General features: G+C 41.1%; 1 protein-coding gene across 6 annotated transcripts in view; it reads left to right on the top strand.

The window, feature by feature from the left end:
• The window catches only part of QRICH1 (glutamine rich 1), a 52314-nt gene that overhangs the window by 16999 nt on the left and 15999 nt on the right, over positions 1–19316 (top strand). For all 6 annotated transcript variants that reach the window (XM_047094596.1, XM_047094601.1, XM_047094598.1 and 3 more), the window contains one exon: positions 16212–17252. In XM_047094596.1, the coding sequence (XP_046950552.1) occupies positions 16212–17252 (1041 nt within the window). The remainder of the gene's footprint in view (positions 1–16211; positions 17253–19316) is intronic.

Here is a 19316-nt window from a genome sequence, read left to right as displayed (position 1 = left end):
ACCGATAACCTTAGTAGTCAATTAATATGTATTTTATATGGTGTATGTATTATATACTGTATTCTTAAAATAAGCTAGAGAAAGTGTTATAAAGAAAACCATAAGGAAGAAAAAATACATTTTCAGTACTATAGTGCATTTATTGAAAAAAATCTGCATATAAGTGGACCCATGCTGTTCAAACCCAAGTTGTTCAAGGGTCAACTATATTGTGTCTCAACCTAATCCTTTTGATAATAAAAAATTATGTCAGGTGCCTGGGTGGTTCAGTCAGTTAAGTATCCAACTCTTGATTTCGGCTCAGGTCATGATCTCACAGTTGTGAGATCGAGCCTCACCGACAGGCTCCATGCTTGGCATTCTTACTTGAGATTCTCTCTCCCTCTCTGTCCCTGCTCCACTCTCTCAAAATAAACAGTAAGAAAAATTAAGTATATATTAATGATATTTAAAACAATTTACTGTCTTGAGAGCTCAGGCTGTTTTCTAGATTGCTTTTTTTTAAATTATGGCAAAATTAGATTGCCTTTTAAAAAACATATGTCATCACCTCAGAGAGTTGCCTTTATCCTCTGACTTAATCTGTGCAACACATACCTTGTTGTATGTATACAAAGTAATTACATTCTTAAAACAGTTTTAGTGGATTGGTGGGAGACAGAGGTACATGTTAATTAGAAGAGTAGCTATCTGAGTAAGTCTCACTGTGTTCCCTTACTACTAACACATTCACACTTCAGACTACCAAAAGTGTGGTTTTTCCCACATTTACCAATTCTCTGACACCAGCTGGCTGTCCTGTAATTCAGTCTGACGCTGTCTACTTGGAATTAGCATCAGGTCCCACAAGTTAAGGGATCAATTCCACAAGACTTCCCCCCAGCTCAGACACCAATCACATGTCCCAGGTTACTGTACTTCTCATTGATCATCTATCAGTTGGGGTTCTCCCTACCCCTCCTTAGGTTTCATAATTTGTTAGAACAACTGGCAGAACTCAGGGAAACATGTTTCCTGGAATATTATATAATAAATGATACAATAGAGGATACAAATGAACAGAATAAAGACATAGAGGGGCCTCTGTCCCTTTGGAGTTTGGGTGTACCACCCTCCTGGCATGTGAGTGTATTCATTGACACACAGTTCCCTGAACCCCCCATACTTTTGGGATTTTTCAACGTTTTTATTTTTTTTTTATTTTTGGGACAGAGAGAGACAGAGCATGAATGGGGGAGGGGCAGAGAGAGAGGGAGACACAGAACCGGAAACAGGCTCCAGGCTCTGAGCCATCAGCCCAGAGCCCGACGCGGGGCTCGAACTCACGGACCGCGAGATCGTGACCTGGCTGAAGTCGGACGCTCAACCGACTGCGCCACCCAGGCGCCCCAGGATTTTTATGGAGCCTACAGCACATGGGTATGATCCATTAGTAAATCAATTTCTAGCCCCTCTTCTTTACAGAGTGGAGCATGGGCTGAAATACCAAGCTCTGTTTTTATTTATTTAAAAAAGTTTTTTGGGGGGGGCACCTGGGTGGCTCAGGTCAAGATCTTACGGTCTGTGAGTTCGAGCCCTGCATCGGGCTCTGTGCTGACAAGCTCAGAGCCTGGAGCCTGTTTCAGATTCTGTGTCTCCCTCTCTCTCTGCCCCTCCCTAGCTATTGCTCTGTCTCTCTGTCAAAAATAAACATAAAAAATAATTAAAAAAAATTTTTTTTTCTTTAATGTTTTTATTTATTTTTGAGACAGAGGGAGACACAGAATCCAAAGCAGGCTCCAGGCTCTGAGCTGTCACCACAGCTCTGAGCTGAAGTTGGACGCTTAACCGACTGAGCCACCCAGGCGCCCCAACCAAACTTTGTTTTGTTTTATTTTTATTTTTTTTAACGTTTTATTTATTTTTGAGAGAGAGACAGACCATGAGTGGGCGAGGGGCAGAGAGAGGGAGACACAGAATCGAAAGTAGGCTCCAGGCTTTGAGCTGTCAGCACAGAGCCCAACATGGGGCTAGAACCGTGAACCGCGGTATCATGACCTGAGCTGAAGTCCGCCACTTAACCAACTGAGCCACCCAGGCGCCCCTGAAGGTATCAAACTTTAATCATGGTTTGGTCTTACCAGTGACCAGCCTCCATCCAGGAGCCCTCTAAGAGTTGAATGCATGAATACATCATTAGAATACATGATGCTCCTGGCACTTTTATTATCACTTAGGAAATTAACGAAGGTTTTAGGAGCTCCAGCCAGGAACCAGAGAGACCAAAATATGTATTTCTTATTACATAACAGTACCCTACATCTATTTAAGTTAAGGAAGTACCTTCTGAAGGCAAAAACAAGAGCTCCCATGTAAGAGCCTTGACAGTGTGTACAATACTAGAAAAGACCCCAATTTTCCTGTTCCTGGTAGGTTGGCCTGAGCTAGGTGACGGGGATTCATTTGGATCTTCCCTTTCAAGAGCCCTCTTGAGTTGGGTGCTTCCTAAAGCATCCACTTGAAGTTAAATGCATGTGCCAGAGAGAAGGCCTTCTGATGGTGAATCGCAGGTGTTGGGTTTCACTTAGCACCCATAGAATTGCTTGTTTCTTCTCTGCCCTTCTCAGTTCCTACAGGGCAGGAACTGAGGCTTCGTACAAGTCTGGTTGGTCAAACTGGCCTCACAAGTGAAGGATACTCTGGGGAAAGAGACCTCTCATCACTTGCTTCTTCTGGTGCTAGAAGTCAAGATCTCAAGGCTTCAGTGGCTCAAAGTGTAACTCTTCCCCGTTTGTCATTTCAACTTTTGTCCCTCTTCCTCTTTTTCTTCTTGTTGCACATTTCCTCCATGCTGGATGGTCCCTAACCCCTCATCGTAGTGTGAGCTACTGAGAATGAGGAAAGTTAATTAAGAGCCAGACTTAGACAGACGAATCTGGTCTGCCTCTGCTACTTTAGATGTGTGTCATCTTAGGCAAGTGATTTAACCACATAGAGTCCATTTCCTTATCTATATCATGAAAATAAAAAGAATTCATATTGTAGTTACTTTGAGGATTACATAAAATACTAGGTTATAAGCACATTGGCACATAGTAATCCTCGATAAATAAATAATAGTTGCTTTTGTTTTCTTCTTCCACTTCTCATTAATGCCATTCCTACCTGTGGCCCCCGTTGCCTTTTAGAGTTTTTAAAAGTATCCAAACATTTATAAATAAGATTCCCATGCTGTTGGTAATATGTCATTTTTATCCCTTTTTTCTTTTAATACATAAACTGTTACAAATGCAGTTCAAATCTCTGATACCCTTCTAAACAACCCCCTTTCCCAAGGTAAAAATACTATTTTAAAGTTTTCAACTTGATGTGATATTTTCTGTATCCATCTGGGTATTGGTTTTTAGTTACAAATATCAGACAGCATTCCCCCTCATCCCCCTCATTTATTCAGAAAAAATTGATTAAAGGATAGCTGTTAACTCAGGGAATTTACGGGAGGGCCAGAGAATGGGTCTTGGAGGCTGTGCATCCAGGAATAGGACTCAGGTCACATTGCAGGCCTATTCTGGCAGAGACCTTCTGCCATACCCCTGGGCCCAGGTCCTTGCCCTACCACAGTCTCTTATTGGGATCTATGCCATCCTGCTCCATTTCTGCCATATTCCTCCACTCTTACCAGAAAATGGAGGTTGTGGTTCCTGCTTCCTCATGTTGTTCCCCTCTGAGTCCAAATTGCATACAGTGTGTCTAATTTGGGAAGCTTTGGTCATATGCCTGCATTCTAGCTGCAGAAGAGGATGTTGGGACAGTGATTCTGGCTTCTGCCTTGAGAGGCAGTGCTCATAATATGATGTGTTCTCCAAACATGGTTTTGCAGCCAAAAACAAGACTACCGTCAGCTATTCTCTCACAGGCACTTTGTGGGCTGATTGGGATCCTGATTGGATTGGTGACCCATTTATTGCTGCCTTTTCTGCCCCTTCATATCCAGCCTTTTGCCCACAGTTAAATCTCTTCCCTACCATATTTCTAAGTTCATTTATATCATAAGAGTGTGGCAGGAGCACCTGGGTGGCCCAGTTGGTTAAGTGTCCGACTTCGGCTCGGGTCCTGATCTCACAGTTTGTGAGTTCAAGCCCCGCATCAGCCTCTGTGCTGACAGCTCAGAGCCTGGAGCCTGCCTCGGATTCTGTGTCTCCCTCTCTCTGCCCCTCCCCTGCTCATACTCTGTCTGTCTCTGTCTCTCTCTCCCTCTCTCTCAAAAATAAACATTAAAAACTTTAAAACATTAAAAAACATTTAAAAAAACAGAGTTTAGCAAATGTTTAATACTTGGGTAAAGACTACTAGTTTTCAGAAGAGTGTTATTTGAACAGTGAAATTCTATCAAGGTCCCTAAAGTTTTGCTAGACTAGTTGTTAAAAGGTTTGGTCCTAGGTGTACGATTCCTCACCTAGTCTGGTCTTCTGCCAGCACACTGAGCACTGTCCTTAACCATCCCTCCTCAGTAAGACTCAGAACATGAAATGGAATGTGAGCCACATACGTTGTTGTAAGTTTTCTAGTAGCCTCTCTCTTGTTTTTTTTGTTTTTTTTTTTTAAGTAATCCCTACACCCAGTGTGGGGTTTGAACTCGTAACCCTGAGATCAAGAGTAGCATGGTCTTCTGACTGCCAGGCACCCCTAGTAGCCTCTTTTCTAAAGGGAATACAAGAGGTGAAATTGATTTTTTTAATCACATTTTATTTAATCTAATATAGTTTTTCAACATGTGATCAGTATAATATTACTGATAAACTGTTTTGCCCTTCTTTGATACAAATCCTTGAAATCTGGTTATGTTTTGTACTTGTAGCACCTGATTTGTAGCACATCATAGTTTGAATATCTCAAGTGATTGGCAACTACATGTAACTAATGGGTATTGGACCAGTGGAGCTTCAGAGAAATGTACGAGAAGAATTATTCTTTCTTGTGGAAATAAAATTGTTCATGAGGGGACACCTGGGGGGCTCAGTCAGTTAAGCGACGGGCTCTGTGCTGCCAATCTGCTGACAGTGCAGAGCCTCCTTGGGTTTGTCTTCCTCTCTCTCTGCCCCTTCCCTGCTTGCTCTCTCAAAAATAAGTAAACTTAAAAAAAAAAAAAGTTTAAAATCGTTTATAAGGTGGAATTTGGAAATTGACCTGACACACTCACTGAGTTTATTCTCCTTTAAATATTTTTTTAATGTTTATTTTTTAGAGAGCAAGAGCATGTGCATGTGAGTGGGGTAGGGGCAAAGGGGGGGGCGTCGGGCAGAGGACCTGAAGTGTGCTCTGTGCTGACAGCAGAGAGCCCCAGGTGGGGCTGGAACTCATGAACTGCAAGATCATGACCTGAGCTGAAGTTGGATGCTTAACTGACTGAGCTACACAGGTGCCCCAGTTTATTCTTCTTTTTTTTTTTTCTTTTTCAAAGTATTTATTTTGAGAGAGCAAGCATGAGTGGGGGAGGAGCAGACAGAGAGGAAGAGAGAGAGAATCCTAAATATGTTCTGTGTTGTTAGCACAGAGCCTGATGCAGGGCTTGAACTCACAAACCGTGAGATCATGACCTGACCTGAAACCAAGACATGGACACTCAACCAATTTAGCCACCCAGGACCCCGATTCTCCTTTAAATGAAATCTTGGTTTTACATTTTAGCTGGAAAGAAAACAAAAAAAATCAAGAAATGGTATTAGATGTTTGTTTGTTTAGTTTCAGTGATTGGAAGAAAAGATTCCTAATTGAGGTAATACATGCATTACTTCATGGTTTCTCATTGTTTCTTGGTTGGAATACTTAGTCTTAATGTTGGGTTGAGCTCTGGATTACTTAGGTTCTAAACACTGAGGAAAAGGAAGATTAACCATCTACAAACTAATAACATTGACAAATGAGGTCCAATAAAATTTCTAGACTAGTGGTTATCAAACTTCAGGGTGCATTAGAATCACCTGAAAAGTTTCTTAAAATGGAAATGGCTGTTTCCCCCACCCCTCCCAACCCCTGAATTCTGCTTGAGTGTAGGACTGGAGTCAGTTCTGGGAATTTGCACTTTCCCCCCAATTTTATTGAGATATACTTGACATATAGCACTATATAAGTTTAAGTCTACAGCTTAATGATTTGACTTAAGTATATCACGAAATAAGTTTAGTTAACATCCATCATCTGATATAGATGAAAAGATAAATTTTTTTCTTTGTGATGAGAACTCTTAGGATTTACTCTACTAACTTTCCTCTGTATCATACAGCATTGTTAGCCACAGTCATCCATCCAATTGTTTATTATATCCCTAGCATATCTTATAACTTGGAGTTTGTACCTTTTGACCACATTCATCCTGTTCTTCCTGCTTTCTCCACTCACTGCTTTTGGTAACCACAAATCTGATCTCTTTTTTTTCCCCCATGGGTTTGTTCCTTTTTTGTTTGGATTTTGAGATTGTGTAGTATTTGCCTTTCTCTGACTTATTTCACTTAGCATAAAGCCCTAGAAAGTCCATCTATGTTGTCACAAATGGCAGAATTTCCTCCTTTCTTATGGCTGAGTAAAATCCCATTTTTTATATATTCCATAACTTTTTCATCCATCTGTTCAGACACTTCATTCATTGTCATGTCTTTGTTTATTGTAAATAATGCTCTAAACATGGGAGTGCAGATATCTCTTTGGCATAATGTTTTCATTTCCAGAGAATTTTCATTTCTAACAAATTTCCAGGTTGATGTTGAATGTGCTGCTCTGCAGACCACATTTAGACATACTTTCTGAAAAACTTAATTGATAGTATACTCAATGAAATAAAGAATCTAAGAAAAGTCACGAAAATAAAAGAAATGGTAGAACCAACTCAGAATTGAGATCTGATTGCAGTGTGGTAGCCATACAGAAGAGCCAGAAAGCAGTCTGTCCAGGTTGAAATAGAAAGTCAGAATGCTCAAGAAGAAAGTAGTAGTGCGGTACATATTATGTGGTCAAGAGCTCAGAAGTATAGTTATTTTAAGTGTCTCTTCTGATCAACTGGAAAAAAAAAAAGGCAATTAGAAACTCTGGAGAAGGTAGGGAGCCAAATGAGAAGGTTGAATAATTTAAAAAAAATTTTAGATTTGTTTATTTTTGAGAGAGAGAGAAAGAGAGAAGGAACATGAGAGGGGGAGGGCCAGAAAGAGGGGAGGCAGAGGATCTGAAGCAGGCTCCATACTGACACCAGAGAGCCCAATGTGGGGCTTGAACTCATACACCTTGAGTTTGTGACCTGAGCAGAGGATGGATGCTTAACCAACTGAGCCACCTAGGTGCCCCAATAAGGTTGAATAATTTAAATGTGAAGGGAACTAAAACATGGTGTGATTCATGAGGGATTGAGAGGTGAGAAACAGTGGTTTTTGAAACAATAAAACCAAATTCATGCCCCTAGTAATGTCCCCCCTCTCCTATTTGATATGTAACTTTTCTAAGATATGCTAGGCTTAGAGATGATAGTTTTCCTTTTTGTACCTCTTGAGAATCATCTTAAATCTAGGCTTAAGTTTAAAAATGCCTTTTTATTATATATATATATTTTTTTCTGTAGTTATCTGTAATTTTTTCGAGACAATTGATCTAAATATAATCTTGAAAATTACAGGTAAACCTGTTAAGAAACATAGAACAACTAGTGAATCACAATACCAACTTCTGAATGTCTTCCTTAGGTTTTTTTTCTTTTTCTCCTCCTCCTTCACTTCAGTTCTGTTTCCTCTTCTTTGAGTAAAATTTCATTTTTTTATTAAAAAAATAAAGTTATGTTTTTATATGAATAAAAATTGGAAGGGATGTAATAAAAATAACATTTAATTCTTATTGACCTTTGATAGTTATGATTGAAGGTTATAAACAAAATGTATGATTTCTTACTCAATATGTTGACATTGGTAAAGAAATGTCACAAAGTGCTATAACTCTTAGCTCTTACTCCTCTAATTTTAAATTCTAGCTACTTTGTATCTAAAATGGCATCAGATTACTTGCGCTGGTTTATTCTGGAGTGAGGAGTAGATCCTCCCCCCACCCCAGTTCTGATTCCATAGTATTTCCATAGTAATTGTGATAACTTGTTTCTGATTCTGTTGGAAGTTTGAATGTTGATAAATGGTTTCTTTAAAAAATCCATTAAAAGAGATACCGTAAAATTATGAAGCATATGAGCTATAATTTAGTGATAACCAGATTAAAATTTTTTCATTTTTAAGGAGGTAATAACAATTATAAAGTGTACTATGTAATTAACTCTATAGTAGTGGGGTTTTTTTTGTTTGTTTTTGAGAGAGAGGGTGCAAGTGAGTGAGAGGCAGAGAGAATCAGAAGCAGGGCTCACCCACCAAAGTGGGCTCGAGCTCACCCGATGTGAGACTCGAACTCACAAACCATGAGATCATGACTTGAGTGAAAGTCAGATGCTTAACATCTGAATCATGCAGGCGCCCTTATAGTAGTTTTTTTTGTTTTTGTTTTTTAATGTTCATTTTTGAAAGAGCACTAGCAGGGAGGGGCGGGGGGGGTGGAGACACAGAATCTGAAGCAGGCTCCAGGCTCTGAGCTGTCCACACAGAGCCCAACAATGGGGCTCAAACCCACAAACAGTGAGATCATGACCTGAGCTGAAGTCAGACACTTAACCCACTGAGCCTCCCAGGCACCCCTGTAGTAGTGGTTCTTAAAGGGTGGTTCAAGATTGGTCATCCCCAGTACCCTTGCAGGACTTCTTAAAATCAAAGCTGTTTTTATTAGAATACTGAGATATTACTTGCCTTTTTCATTCTCATTTTCTTATGAATGTACAGTGGAGTTTTTTAGATGCCACATGTGATGTATACACAACAGATGGAATGCAGAAGCAAATAGAATCCAGCTGTCTTCAATTAAGTCAGCCATTAAAGCAAGTTGCAAAAAATGTAAAAAATGCAACTCATAAAAAATTTTTTTGGCAAATACGTGCATACTTCAAAGATACTGCAAATTCAGTTCTAGACTACTGCAATAGAGTGAATATCACACTAAAGTGAGTCAAATGACTTGGTTTCTCAGTGCATATAGAAGTTGTTCAGACTAAACTGTAGTCTGTTAAGTATGTAACAGCATTATGTCTTAAAAAAAAGAGTATACATATCTTAATTTAAAAATACTTTATTGCTGGGGCACCTGAATGGCTCAGTCAGTAAGCATCCAACTCTTGGTTTCGACTCAGCTCGTGATCTCATGGTCTTGAGTTTGAGCCCTGTGTCGGGCTCTGTGCTGACAGCTAGGAGCCTGGAGCCTGCTTTGGATTCTGTGTCTCCCTCTCTCTCTGCCCCTCCCCTGCTCATGCTCATGCTCATGCTCTGTCTCTCTCTCTCTCTCTCTCTCTGTCAAAAATAATAAACATCTTTTTTAAAAAATTTAAGAACTATTGAATGACCACATGCATTGTCAGTGAGCAGTAATATTTTGAAAAGAACCTTTTTTTTGTGAGCAGTAGGTCTCAACACTGGGCTTAGAATTATTCAGTAAACCACGTTAAACAGATGTGCTATCATCCAGGCTTTGTTTTTCTATGTATAGAGTACAAACAAAGTAAACTTAGCATAAATCCTAAGGGCCTTAGCCCTAGGACCTTTGGAATAATAAGTGAACTTCAGTTTCACCATAAAGTTACCCAGCTGCATAAGCCCCTAACACAATGTCAGCCTATTCTTTGAGGCTTTGAAGCCAGGCATTGATTTCTCCTCTGCAGCTATGAAAGTCCTAGATGGCATCTTCAAATATAAGACTGTTTTATCTACATTGAAAATCTGTTGTTTCGTATAGCCACTTTCATTAATTACCTTAACTAGATCTTCTATATAATTTGCTGTAGCTTCTACATCAGCACTTGCTGTTTCACCTTACACTTTTACATTATGGAGACAGCTTAAACCTCATGAGCCAACCTCCGCTAGCTTCAGACTTATCTTCTGCAGGTTCCTCCCCTCTCTCTCAGCCTTTGTAGAATTGAAGAGAGTTGGGGTCTTGCTCTGAATTAGTCTTTGGCTGACTTAAACTTTCTCCTTTTAGGGGCGCCTGGGTGGCGCAGTCGGTTAAGCGTCCGACTTCAGCCAGGTCACGATCTCGCGGTCCGTGAGTTCGAGCCCCGCGTCGGGCTCTGGGCTGATGGCTCAGAGCCTGGAGCCTGTTTCCGATTCTGTGTCTCCCTCTCTCTCTGCCCCTCGCCCGTTCATGCCCTGTCTCTCTCTGTCCCAAAAATAAATAAACGTTGAAAAAAAAAAATTAAACTTTCTCCTTTTAGCAATAAAGTTGGTGTTCTCATCATTCATGTGTTCACTGGAGTAACACTTAATTTCCTTCAAGAAGTTTTCCTTTGCATTCACAGCTTCACTAACTGTTTGGCACAAGAGGCCTAGCTTTTGGCCTGCCTTGGCTTTTGACATACCTTTCTCACTAAGTTTAGTCATTTCTAGCTTTTGGAAATGACTCTTATTTTCACTTAAATACTTAGAAGCTGTTGTTTTTAATTGGCCTAATTTCAATATTATTTTGTCTCTGGAAATAAGGAGGCCTGTTGGTGGAGCTGTTAGAACATGCACATTTATCAATTAAGTTTGCGGTGGTCTTATATGGGCAAGGTTCATTGGTCCCCAATTATAACAAGTAACTTAGTAACATCAAAGATCTCAACAGATCACTATAAAAAATATAATGATAAAAGGGGCACCTGGGTGGCTCAGTTGGTTAAGTATCCAACTCTTGATTTCAGTCTGGGTCATGATCTCATAGTTTGAGTTCAAACCCCAGGTCAGGGCTTCGATTCTTTCCCTCTCTGCCCCTTCCCTGCTGGTGCTCTCTCTGTCTCAAATAAATAAACATTAAAAAAATAAAAACCTATATTGTGTGGGAGGAGCACAATAAACCTAGGTATGCCTTTTCATAGGCATGTGTTATTTATGTTAACAAGATTGGTTTGTGTGATATCCTAGTTGTTTTTTTTTTTTTTTTTAGTTTTTGGTTTTTTTTTTAAATGAGGTTTGCTACATCAAGGGACTTTTTTTTTTTTTAAGGTTTACTTATTAATTTTTGAGAGAGTGAGCCAGAGAGAGACAGACAGAATTCCAGGCAGGCACTGCACTGTCAGCACAGAGCCCAATGTGGCACTCAAACCCATGAACCACAAGATCATGACCTCAGCCAAAACCAAGAGCCAGATGCTTAAGCACCTAAGCCACCCAGGTGCCCTAGTTTTAATTTCTAATACAGTAGATATCAACATCTATATCCATGTAATCAAAAGCTAGTGGGGGTCCTCAATAATTTTTTGAGAGGATCCCAGGACCAAAAAAGCTTCTATAGTAATTGGTTTCATAGTTTCCTTTATGTCCTTGATGTAAAGCACTGGTTCTAAACATGGGCCTTCATCAGTCAACTGGAAAACTTGTTAAGATAGATTGCTAGGCTTGTTCCCCAGAGTTTCTGATTCAGTAGTTCTGAGGTGGGACCTGAGAATTTGTATTTCTAAAAGTGCCTGGGTACTGATGCTGTTGGCCTGGAAGCTATATTTTGAGACTCACTGGTGTAAAGAAATAATGCTTATCAGACTCTTGATTTCACGGTTGTGGGATCAAGCCCCACATTGGGCTCCATGCTGATAGCATGGAGCCTGCTTGGGATTCTAACTCTGCCTCTCCTCTGCTCACACCCTCTCTCTCGAAACAAAGTCTACAAAGAAGAAATAATGCTTATAAGGAAGGAAACCTCCTTTTTGAGCACCTACTGTATATTGGTAAATATTGTTTTATGCTCATTACAATTCTAGGGAGTTAGGTGTTCTCCCCCTTTATATTACATCTAAGGAGAATCACAGCTAGGAAAGTATACCAGCAATTCAAGTTCAAGTCTGACTTCAAGGTCTCTTATGCCCTTTACATAACCTCCTTGCTTATCTTTTTAATTAGTAATGGCTTTACTGAGATCTAATTCTCATATAATTCACCTATTTAAAGTATAAAATTCAGGGGCGTCTGGGTGGCTCAGTCAGTTGACCTTCCGACTTTGGCTCAGGTCATGATCTCACGGTTCGTGAGTTCGAGCCCCGCGTCAGGCTCTGTGCTGACAGCTCAGAGCCTGGGGCCTGCTTCAGATTGTGTGTCCCCCTCTGTCTCTGCCCCACCCCTGCTTGTGCTCTGTCTCTCTCTGTCTTTCAAAAATGAATAAACATAAAAATAATTAATTAAAAAAAATAAAGTATATAATTCAGCAGTTTTTAAATCTACCCACAGAGTTCTGCAACCAATTTTAGAACATTTTTATCAACCCAAAAAAGAAACCCTGTACCCATTACCCCTTTATATTTTCCCCAATCCTGTGCTCTTAGATAATCATTAGTCTTTGTGACTGACTTCCCTTAACATAATTTTTTTTTAATGTTTATTTGAGAGAGAGCAGGGGAGGGGCAGAGAGAGAGGGGGGTTGGGGAATCCCAAGCAGGCTTCACACTGTCAGCACAGAGCCTTACTCGGGTCTTGATTTCATGAACCATGAGATCATGACCTGAGCCAAAATCAAGAGTCGAATGCCTAACTGAGCCACCCAGGTGCCGCTAGCATAGTGTTTTCACTAGGTTTATCTAAGTTGTACCAAAGTTTCATTCATTCCTTTTTGTTGCTAAATAATACCCTGTTCTATGGAAATACCAAATATATTTTTAATTGATCAATTTATGAACATTTGGGTTGTTTCTGCTTTTTAGCTATTAGGAATAAGGCTACTCTAAACATTTGTATCTACATTTTTATGTGGACATAGTTTTCATTCCTCTTAGGTATATACCTAGGAGTGGAATTGCTGGGTCCTGTGGGTTTTTCATATCTTTGTCATAGGTATGTTTAACTTTTTGAGAAACTGCTAGACTGTTTTCCAAAGCAGCTGAACCAATTTTACACTCCTCCTGTCAGTATATGAGGATTCCAATTTTTTTACATCCCTGTCAACCCTTGTTATTGTCAGTCTTTTTTTTTTTAATCAAATATTTATTTATTGAGAATAAAAACTCTGTATGTATTATTTTCTTTTTTTATTATTTTTTAACTTTATCTTTTATTTTTTAAAATTTACATCCAAATTAGCATATAGTGCAACAATGATTGCAGGAGTAGATTCCTTAGTGCCCCTTACCCATTTAGCCCATTCCCCCTCCCACAACCCTTCCCATAACCCTCAGTTCTCCATATTTATGAGTCTCTTCTGTTTTGTCCCCTCCCTGTTTTTATATTATTTTTGTTTCCCTTCCCTTATGTTCATCTGTTTTGTCTCTTAAAGTCCTCATATGAGTGAAGTCATGATTTTTGTCTTTCTGTGACTAATTTCACTCAGCACAGTACCCTCCAGTTCCATCCACGTAGTTGCAAATGGCAAGATTTCATTCTTTTTGATTGCTGAGTAATACTCCATTGTATATATATACCACATCTTCTTTATCCATTCATCCATCGATGGCCATTTGGGCTCCATACTTTGGCTGTTGTTGATTGTGCTGCTATAAACATGAGGGTGCATGTGTCCCTTCAGAACAGCACACCTGTATCCCTTGGATAAAAACCTAGTAGTGCAATTGCTGGGTCGTAGGGTAGTTCTGTTTTTAGTTTTTTGAGGAACCTCCATACTGTTTTCCAGAGTGGCTGCGCCAGCTTGCATTCCCACCAACAATGCAAAAGAGATCCTCTTTCTCCACATCCTCGCCAACATCTGTTGTTGCCTGAGCTGTTAATGTTAGCTGTTCTGACAGGTGTAGGTGGTATCTCATTGTGGTTTTGATTTGTATTTCCCTGATGATAAATGATGTTGAGCATTTTTTCATGTGCCATTTCCATGGCCATCTGGATGTCGTCTTTGGAGAAGTGTCTATTCATGTTTTTTGCCCATTTCTTCACTGGATTATTTGTTTTTTGGGTGTTGAGTTTGAGAAGTTCTTTATAGATTTTAGATACTAACCCTTTATCTGATATGTCATTTGCAAATATCTTCTCCCATTCTGTCGGTTGCCTTTTAGTTTTGCTGATTGTTTCCTAAGCTGTGCAGAAGCTTTTTATTTTGATGAGGTCCCAGTAGTTCGGTCTTTTTTTAATTATAGCCATCTTAATGGCTTTCAAGTGGCATCTTATTGTGGTTCTGATTTGCATTTCCTTATAACTAATGATGTTGACCAACTTTTCATTGGCTTATTGTCCATTTGCATTTCTCTGGAGAAATGTTTGTTCAGATCCTTTTTAAATTTTTTGTGTATGAAATAATTAAGAGATGCAACTTCATTGTTTTCATATGGATAGCCAGTTGTCCTAGCACCATGCTTGATTATTTTTGTGATGTGTCTCCTTCTTTAAAAAAAAATTTTTTTAACGTTTTATTTATTTTTGAGACAGGGAGGGACAGAGCATGAACAGGGGAGGGTCAGAGAGAGGGGGAGACACAGAATCTGAAACAGGCTCCAGGCTCTGAGCTGTCAGCACAGAGCCTGACGCGGGGCTTGAACTCACGAACCGCGAGATCATGACCTGAGCCGAAGTCTGGCGCTTAACCGACTGAGCCACCCAGGCACCCCGATGTGTCTGCTTCTTTTATTAGATAGATAAAATCTCTCATCTGCCTTCCTTTCTACCTTCCTAGCAGTGTTTAGAGTTTAGATATGTGTGTCTGAAGGAAATATCTTTTTCTTTCTTTCTTTCTTTCTTTTTTTTAACTACAGGCTATACAAGGCATCTTTTCATGCTGCTTTGTATGCTGAGGTAACAGCAATAAGAAATGAACTGCATTATCGTCAGAAATCAGAAGGAGGACGTAGTAACCTTCCTTAGATTAAATTGTCAGGAATCTTGTGGGTTTGTTTAATGCTTCTTTTTTTTTTTTTTAATTTTTTTTTTTAACGTTTATTTATTTTTGAGACAGAGAGAGACAGAGCATGAATGGGGGAGGGTCACAGAGAGAGGGAGACACAGAATCTGAAACAGGCTCCAGGCTCTGAGCTGTCAGCACAGAGCCCGACGCGGGGCTCGAACCCACGGACCGTGAGATCATGACCTGAGCTGAAGTCGGACGCTTAACCGACAGAGCCACCCAGGCGCCCCATAATGCTTCTTTTTTGAAGATACCTTACTTAACGGGTGCCTGGTTGGCTCAGCCGCTTAAGCGTCCAACTTAGGCTCAGGTCATGATCTCGCAGTTCGTGAGTTCAAACTCTGCATCAGGCTCTATGTGGACAGCTCAGAGCCTGGAGCCTACTTCGGATTCTGTGTCTCCCTCTCTCTCTGCCCCTTCACCACTTGCACTCTCTCTCTCTCTCTCTTTCTCAGAAGTAAATAAACATTAAAAAAAAAGATATCTTAAGAAATTATTTATCAGTGCCTACATTTTAATAGCAATATTGGGAGATCTCTCCAAATTCAAGAGTTTTGTCTCTACTGTGTTTTCCACTAGTCTGTGGTGGGAGTAGTTTTGATCCTGGGTTGAGAATTGCATGCCTGTAAAATGTACTTGTCTTGCTGACCCTTTAGAACATTGGTCCCCACCAGACTGTTTTTTTAGTATATATTTTTTTGTTGTTTACTTATTTTTGAGAGAGTGCTAGTGAGGGAAGGGCAGAGAGAGAAGGAGACACAGAATCCGAAGCAGGCTCCAGGCTCTGAGCTGTCAGCAAAGACTCCAATGCAGGGCTTGAACCCATGAACCACGAGGTCATGATCTGAGCCAAAGCCCAATGCTTAACTGACTGAGCCACCCAGGTGCCCCTGTCCACACACTTTTTATTACTCACTCCATGGATAAACTGTTTTTGATCATACACCAAAATATATTTTTATAAACTATCTACTTGTACTATACCAATCTGCAAAAACAAAGGGGTGGGGTCACACCTTAAAACAATAATTAAAACATAAGCAGAAGTTCTGATATTTTCTTCAGAGATCCAAGTTGATAGTCTTACTTGCTCTGGTAGCTAATTGTTGCTCTGAATGCTGTGTGATGCTGGAGAATTATGCACATGGTTTTGGGGGTTATGGTCTCCAAAGAAGCCTTGGGTCTTCCAAAGAAGCCCCTTCTCCTCACATTACCTAGGGCCTCTCCCTGAGATCTCTTCCTTTTGGGGCTGAATTCTTAATGTTGCCTGGTTCACTCACTGGTGAATCTTGTCGCTGCAGGTACAGGTGCAGGTACAGCAGTCTCCGCAGCAGGTCTCGGCTCAGCAGCTCTCCCCGCAGCTCACCGTTCACCAGCCTGCTGAGCAGCCCATCCAGGTCCAGGTGCAGATCCAAGGCCAAGCACCACAGCCGGCAGCCCCCTCCATCCAGACCCCGTCTCTGCAGAGCCCCAGCCCCTCACAGCTGCAGGCAGCCCAGATCCAGGTGCAGCACGTGCAGGCGGCCCAGCAGATCCAGGCTGCAGAGATCCCAGAGGAGCACATCCCACATCAGCAGATCCAGGCTCAGCTGGTGGCCGGCCAGTCTCTTGCTGGGGGTCAGCAGATCCAAATCCAGACCGTGGGTGCCCTTTCCCCACCACCGTCTCAGCAGGGCTCACCCCGGGAAGGGGAGCGACGGGTTGGCACAGCCAGTGTCCTCCAGCCAGTGAAGAAACGCAAAGTGGACATGCCCATCACTGTGTCCTATGCCATCTCAGGGCAGCCGGTGGCTACTGTGCTGGCCATTCCACAGGGCCAGCAGCAGAGTTATGTGTCTTTGAGGCCAGACTTACTGACAGTAGACAGTGCCCACCTGTATAGTGCCACTGGGACCATTACTAGCCCTACAGGAGAAACCTGGACCATCCCTGTTTACTCTGCCCAGCCCCGTGGGGATCCTCAACAGCAGAGCATTACCCACATTGCCATTCCCCAGGAAGCCTACAATGCAGTTCATGTCAGTGGCTCACCCACGGCCCTGGCAGCTGTAAAGCTGGAGGATGACAAGGAGAAGATGGTGGGCACCACGTCTGTAGTGAAAAACTCACATGAAGAGGTAGTGCAGACCCTTGCAAACTCTCTCTTTCCAGCACAGTTCATGAATGGCAACATCCACATTCCAGTGGCTGTGCAGGCTGTGGCAGGCACATACCAGAATACAGCTCAGACTGTCCACATATGGGACCCCCAGCAGCAGCCACAACAACAAACCCCCCAGGAACAGACACCACCGCCACCACCGCAGCAGCAGCAGCAGCAGCAGCTCCAGGTTACTTGTTCAGTAAGTGAGACTTCTCTGTAGGGCAGCCTGCTGCCCTGGGGCCCAGGGCAACACAGAACTTTCCTGGTAACCTCCAGCACCTCTGGCTTATTTACTGCAACGATGTTGGTCTTGCAGTAATATATAATATTTATATTTTGGTTGAGGTTGGGGAGGGGGAATAGAAGCAGCAGGTGAAGCTATGCAATGAGCAGGAGTTCTGTCCTGGTAACTGGAGGTAGATGAAACGATCAATAACTGCTTTGGGGGGGTAGATGCTTCAGGTGCTTCTTTATAATCTCTTAAGAGTAAAGTTCAAGGTAAAGACTAACGGGACACACTAAGTGTTAATCTGCATTTAATAAGCTACTTTCTGCATTACAAACGAATGGATCTAGACTTTCATCCACTAGATGAAAACTAGTTTTCACTAGACTGTATGCACTAGACTGTAAACTCATCACAGCAGAGAGGCTGTGAAATTATTCCTTTTTAGTTATCATCTGTGGACACAATGTAGGTAAATTAGATGATCAAAAACACTTTCCAGAGGGCCTGTTAAAAGTGATAACCTTTGGGAGTGTCAGATGAGCCACCACTGCAATGTGATTTCCCAAAGGTATTTAACAATAGTCAAGCTTTGGTTAATTTTGTTATGGAAACTATATTGAAAAAAATTTTTAACTTTTATTTTGAAATAATTTTAGACTTACAGAAAAGTTACAATAATAGAACCCTGTTGAAATTTCAACTTTAAAATTGCTTGATTCTTTTATGTTTTCTAATTGTTAAATTTTTTTAAGGATACCACAGAGGTATGGATAAATTTATTCCTTAAGACTGTTAGTAAACTTTAGGGACTCTCGTCTCATGGGACTGCTGAAGGCAGTGTGTCTCAGGGACTCCTGGGAATGTATGCAAGGGAGCTGGAACAAACAGCGCCCATACTCAGAAACTCAGGCCATATGTAATTGGTTAAGCAAAGGCTGACCAAGTGGTTTCATAGATAATATATTAGGTGACTTTGCTAAGGACCTATTAAATATCCAGCTGTCAGGCCTAGAAGTTGAGCAAGACAGAGTCATTGCTTCAGGTAGCTTCCAGTCCAGTTTTGGAGTAAGAATGTATGATTTCTATTTTTTGAATATAACGCAGCATAATCAAGTGTGCTGTGTGCTCGACACACAAAAATAAACTTGGTATTCAGAAACTATCCTAGGTTAAAAAGTCAGCAGAGGCATCTTTGTGGAAAAAAGTGGTATTTGATCTCTAGTTTATAGGTTCAACTGACCAGAGTGAAGCAGCATGAATACAGAACCAGGGATGGACAGAAGGGACATGGCCTAGTGCAACATGAGAGGGGAACTATGGGAGAGGAGTTGGCATGGGAGGCAAAGGATTTATCTTCCCAAAGTGAAGAGTTGAGTTTGATCTGATCTTTGGTAGGAAATTTTTCCAGAATCCTAAAAGTTGTGATAACAAGAAGAGTCAAGTACAGATGTGTAGAATTAATTGCACGTAGAAGAGACCAGCCTGGAGTATTGTGATGTAGCTCTGCACTCAGCTATTGCTCACCAGTATGGAGGACATCAGGGCTCTCAGCTTTCTTGGGCCTCATGGTCCAGTTCGCAAGCCAATCCTCTTTAATTTAAAAGTCCTCTTACTTTGTACTTCTGGACCCTGTATCGGAAGATCTTTTCTGGAGTTCATTTTAGTAGGCCTGTATTCTTCAGGGGCAATGTTTCCTTTGGGAAAGTCTTAACAGGAATGTATATCAGGTATTAACCGGAAAAGGAAAAATTGAGAAGAATACCCATCATGCAGGAAAGATGAGTTCATCCATTTATACCACAGACATCCCTCTGCCTTCCTTATTAGGCTTAGTGCTATGTGCTGGGGAACAAATATGAATAGAGAGTCTCTGCCCTTGGAGTACTCACAGCCTGTGGGGAAGATAATTGTGATGTGAGTTGAACCCTAAGGAGAGCTGATGACAAAGTGTTGTGGTCCTTCACCTGCCATACCCTTTATGTAAGTTCTCTTATCACCCACTTTAAAACCAGGTTGATGGTGAAACTGCCCTCC

This window comes from Lynx rufus, unplaced genomic scaffold (assembly GCF_022079265.1).
Source record: "Lynx rufus isolate CCGP_SWC_20201006 ecotype Redwood Valley unplaced genomic scaffold, mLynRuf1.p SCAF_4, whole genome shotgun sequence".
NCBI classification, from domain to species: Eukaryota; Metazoa; Chordata; class Mammalia; order Carnivora; family Felidae; genus Lynx; species Lynx rufus.
This window is presented reverse-complemented; position numbering and strand designations above follow the sequence as displayed.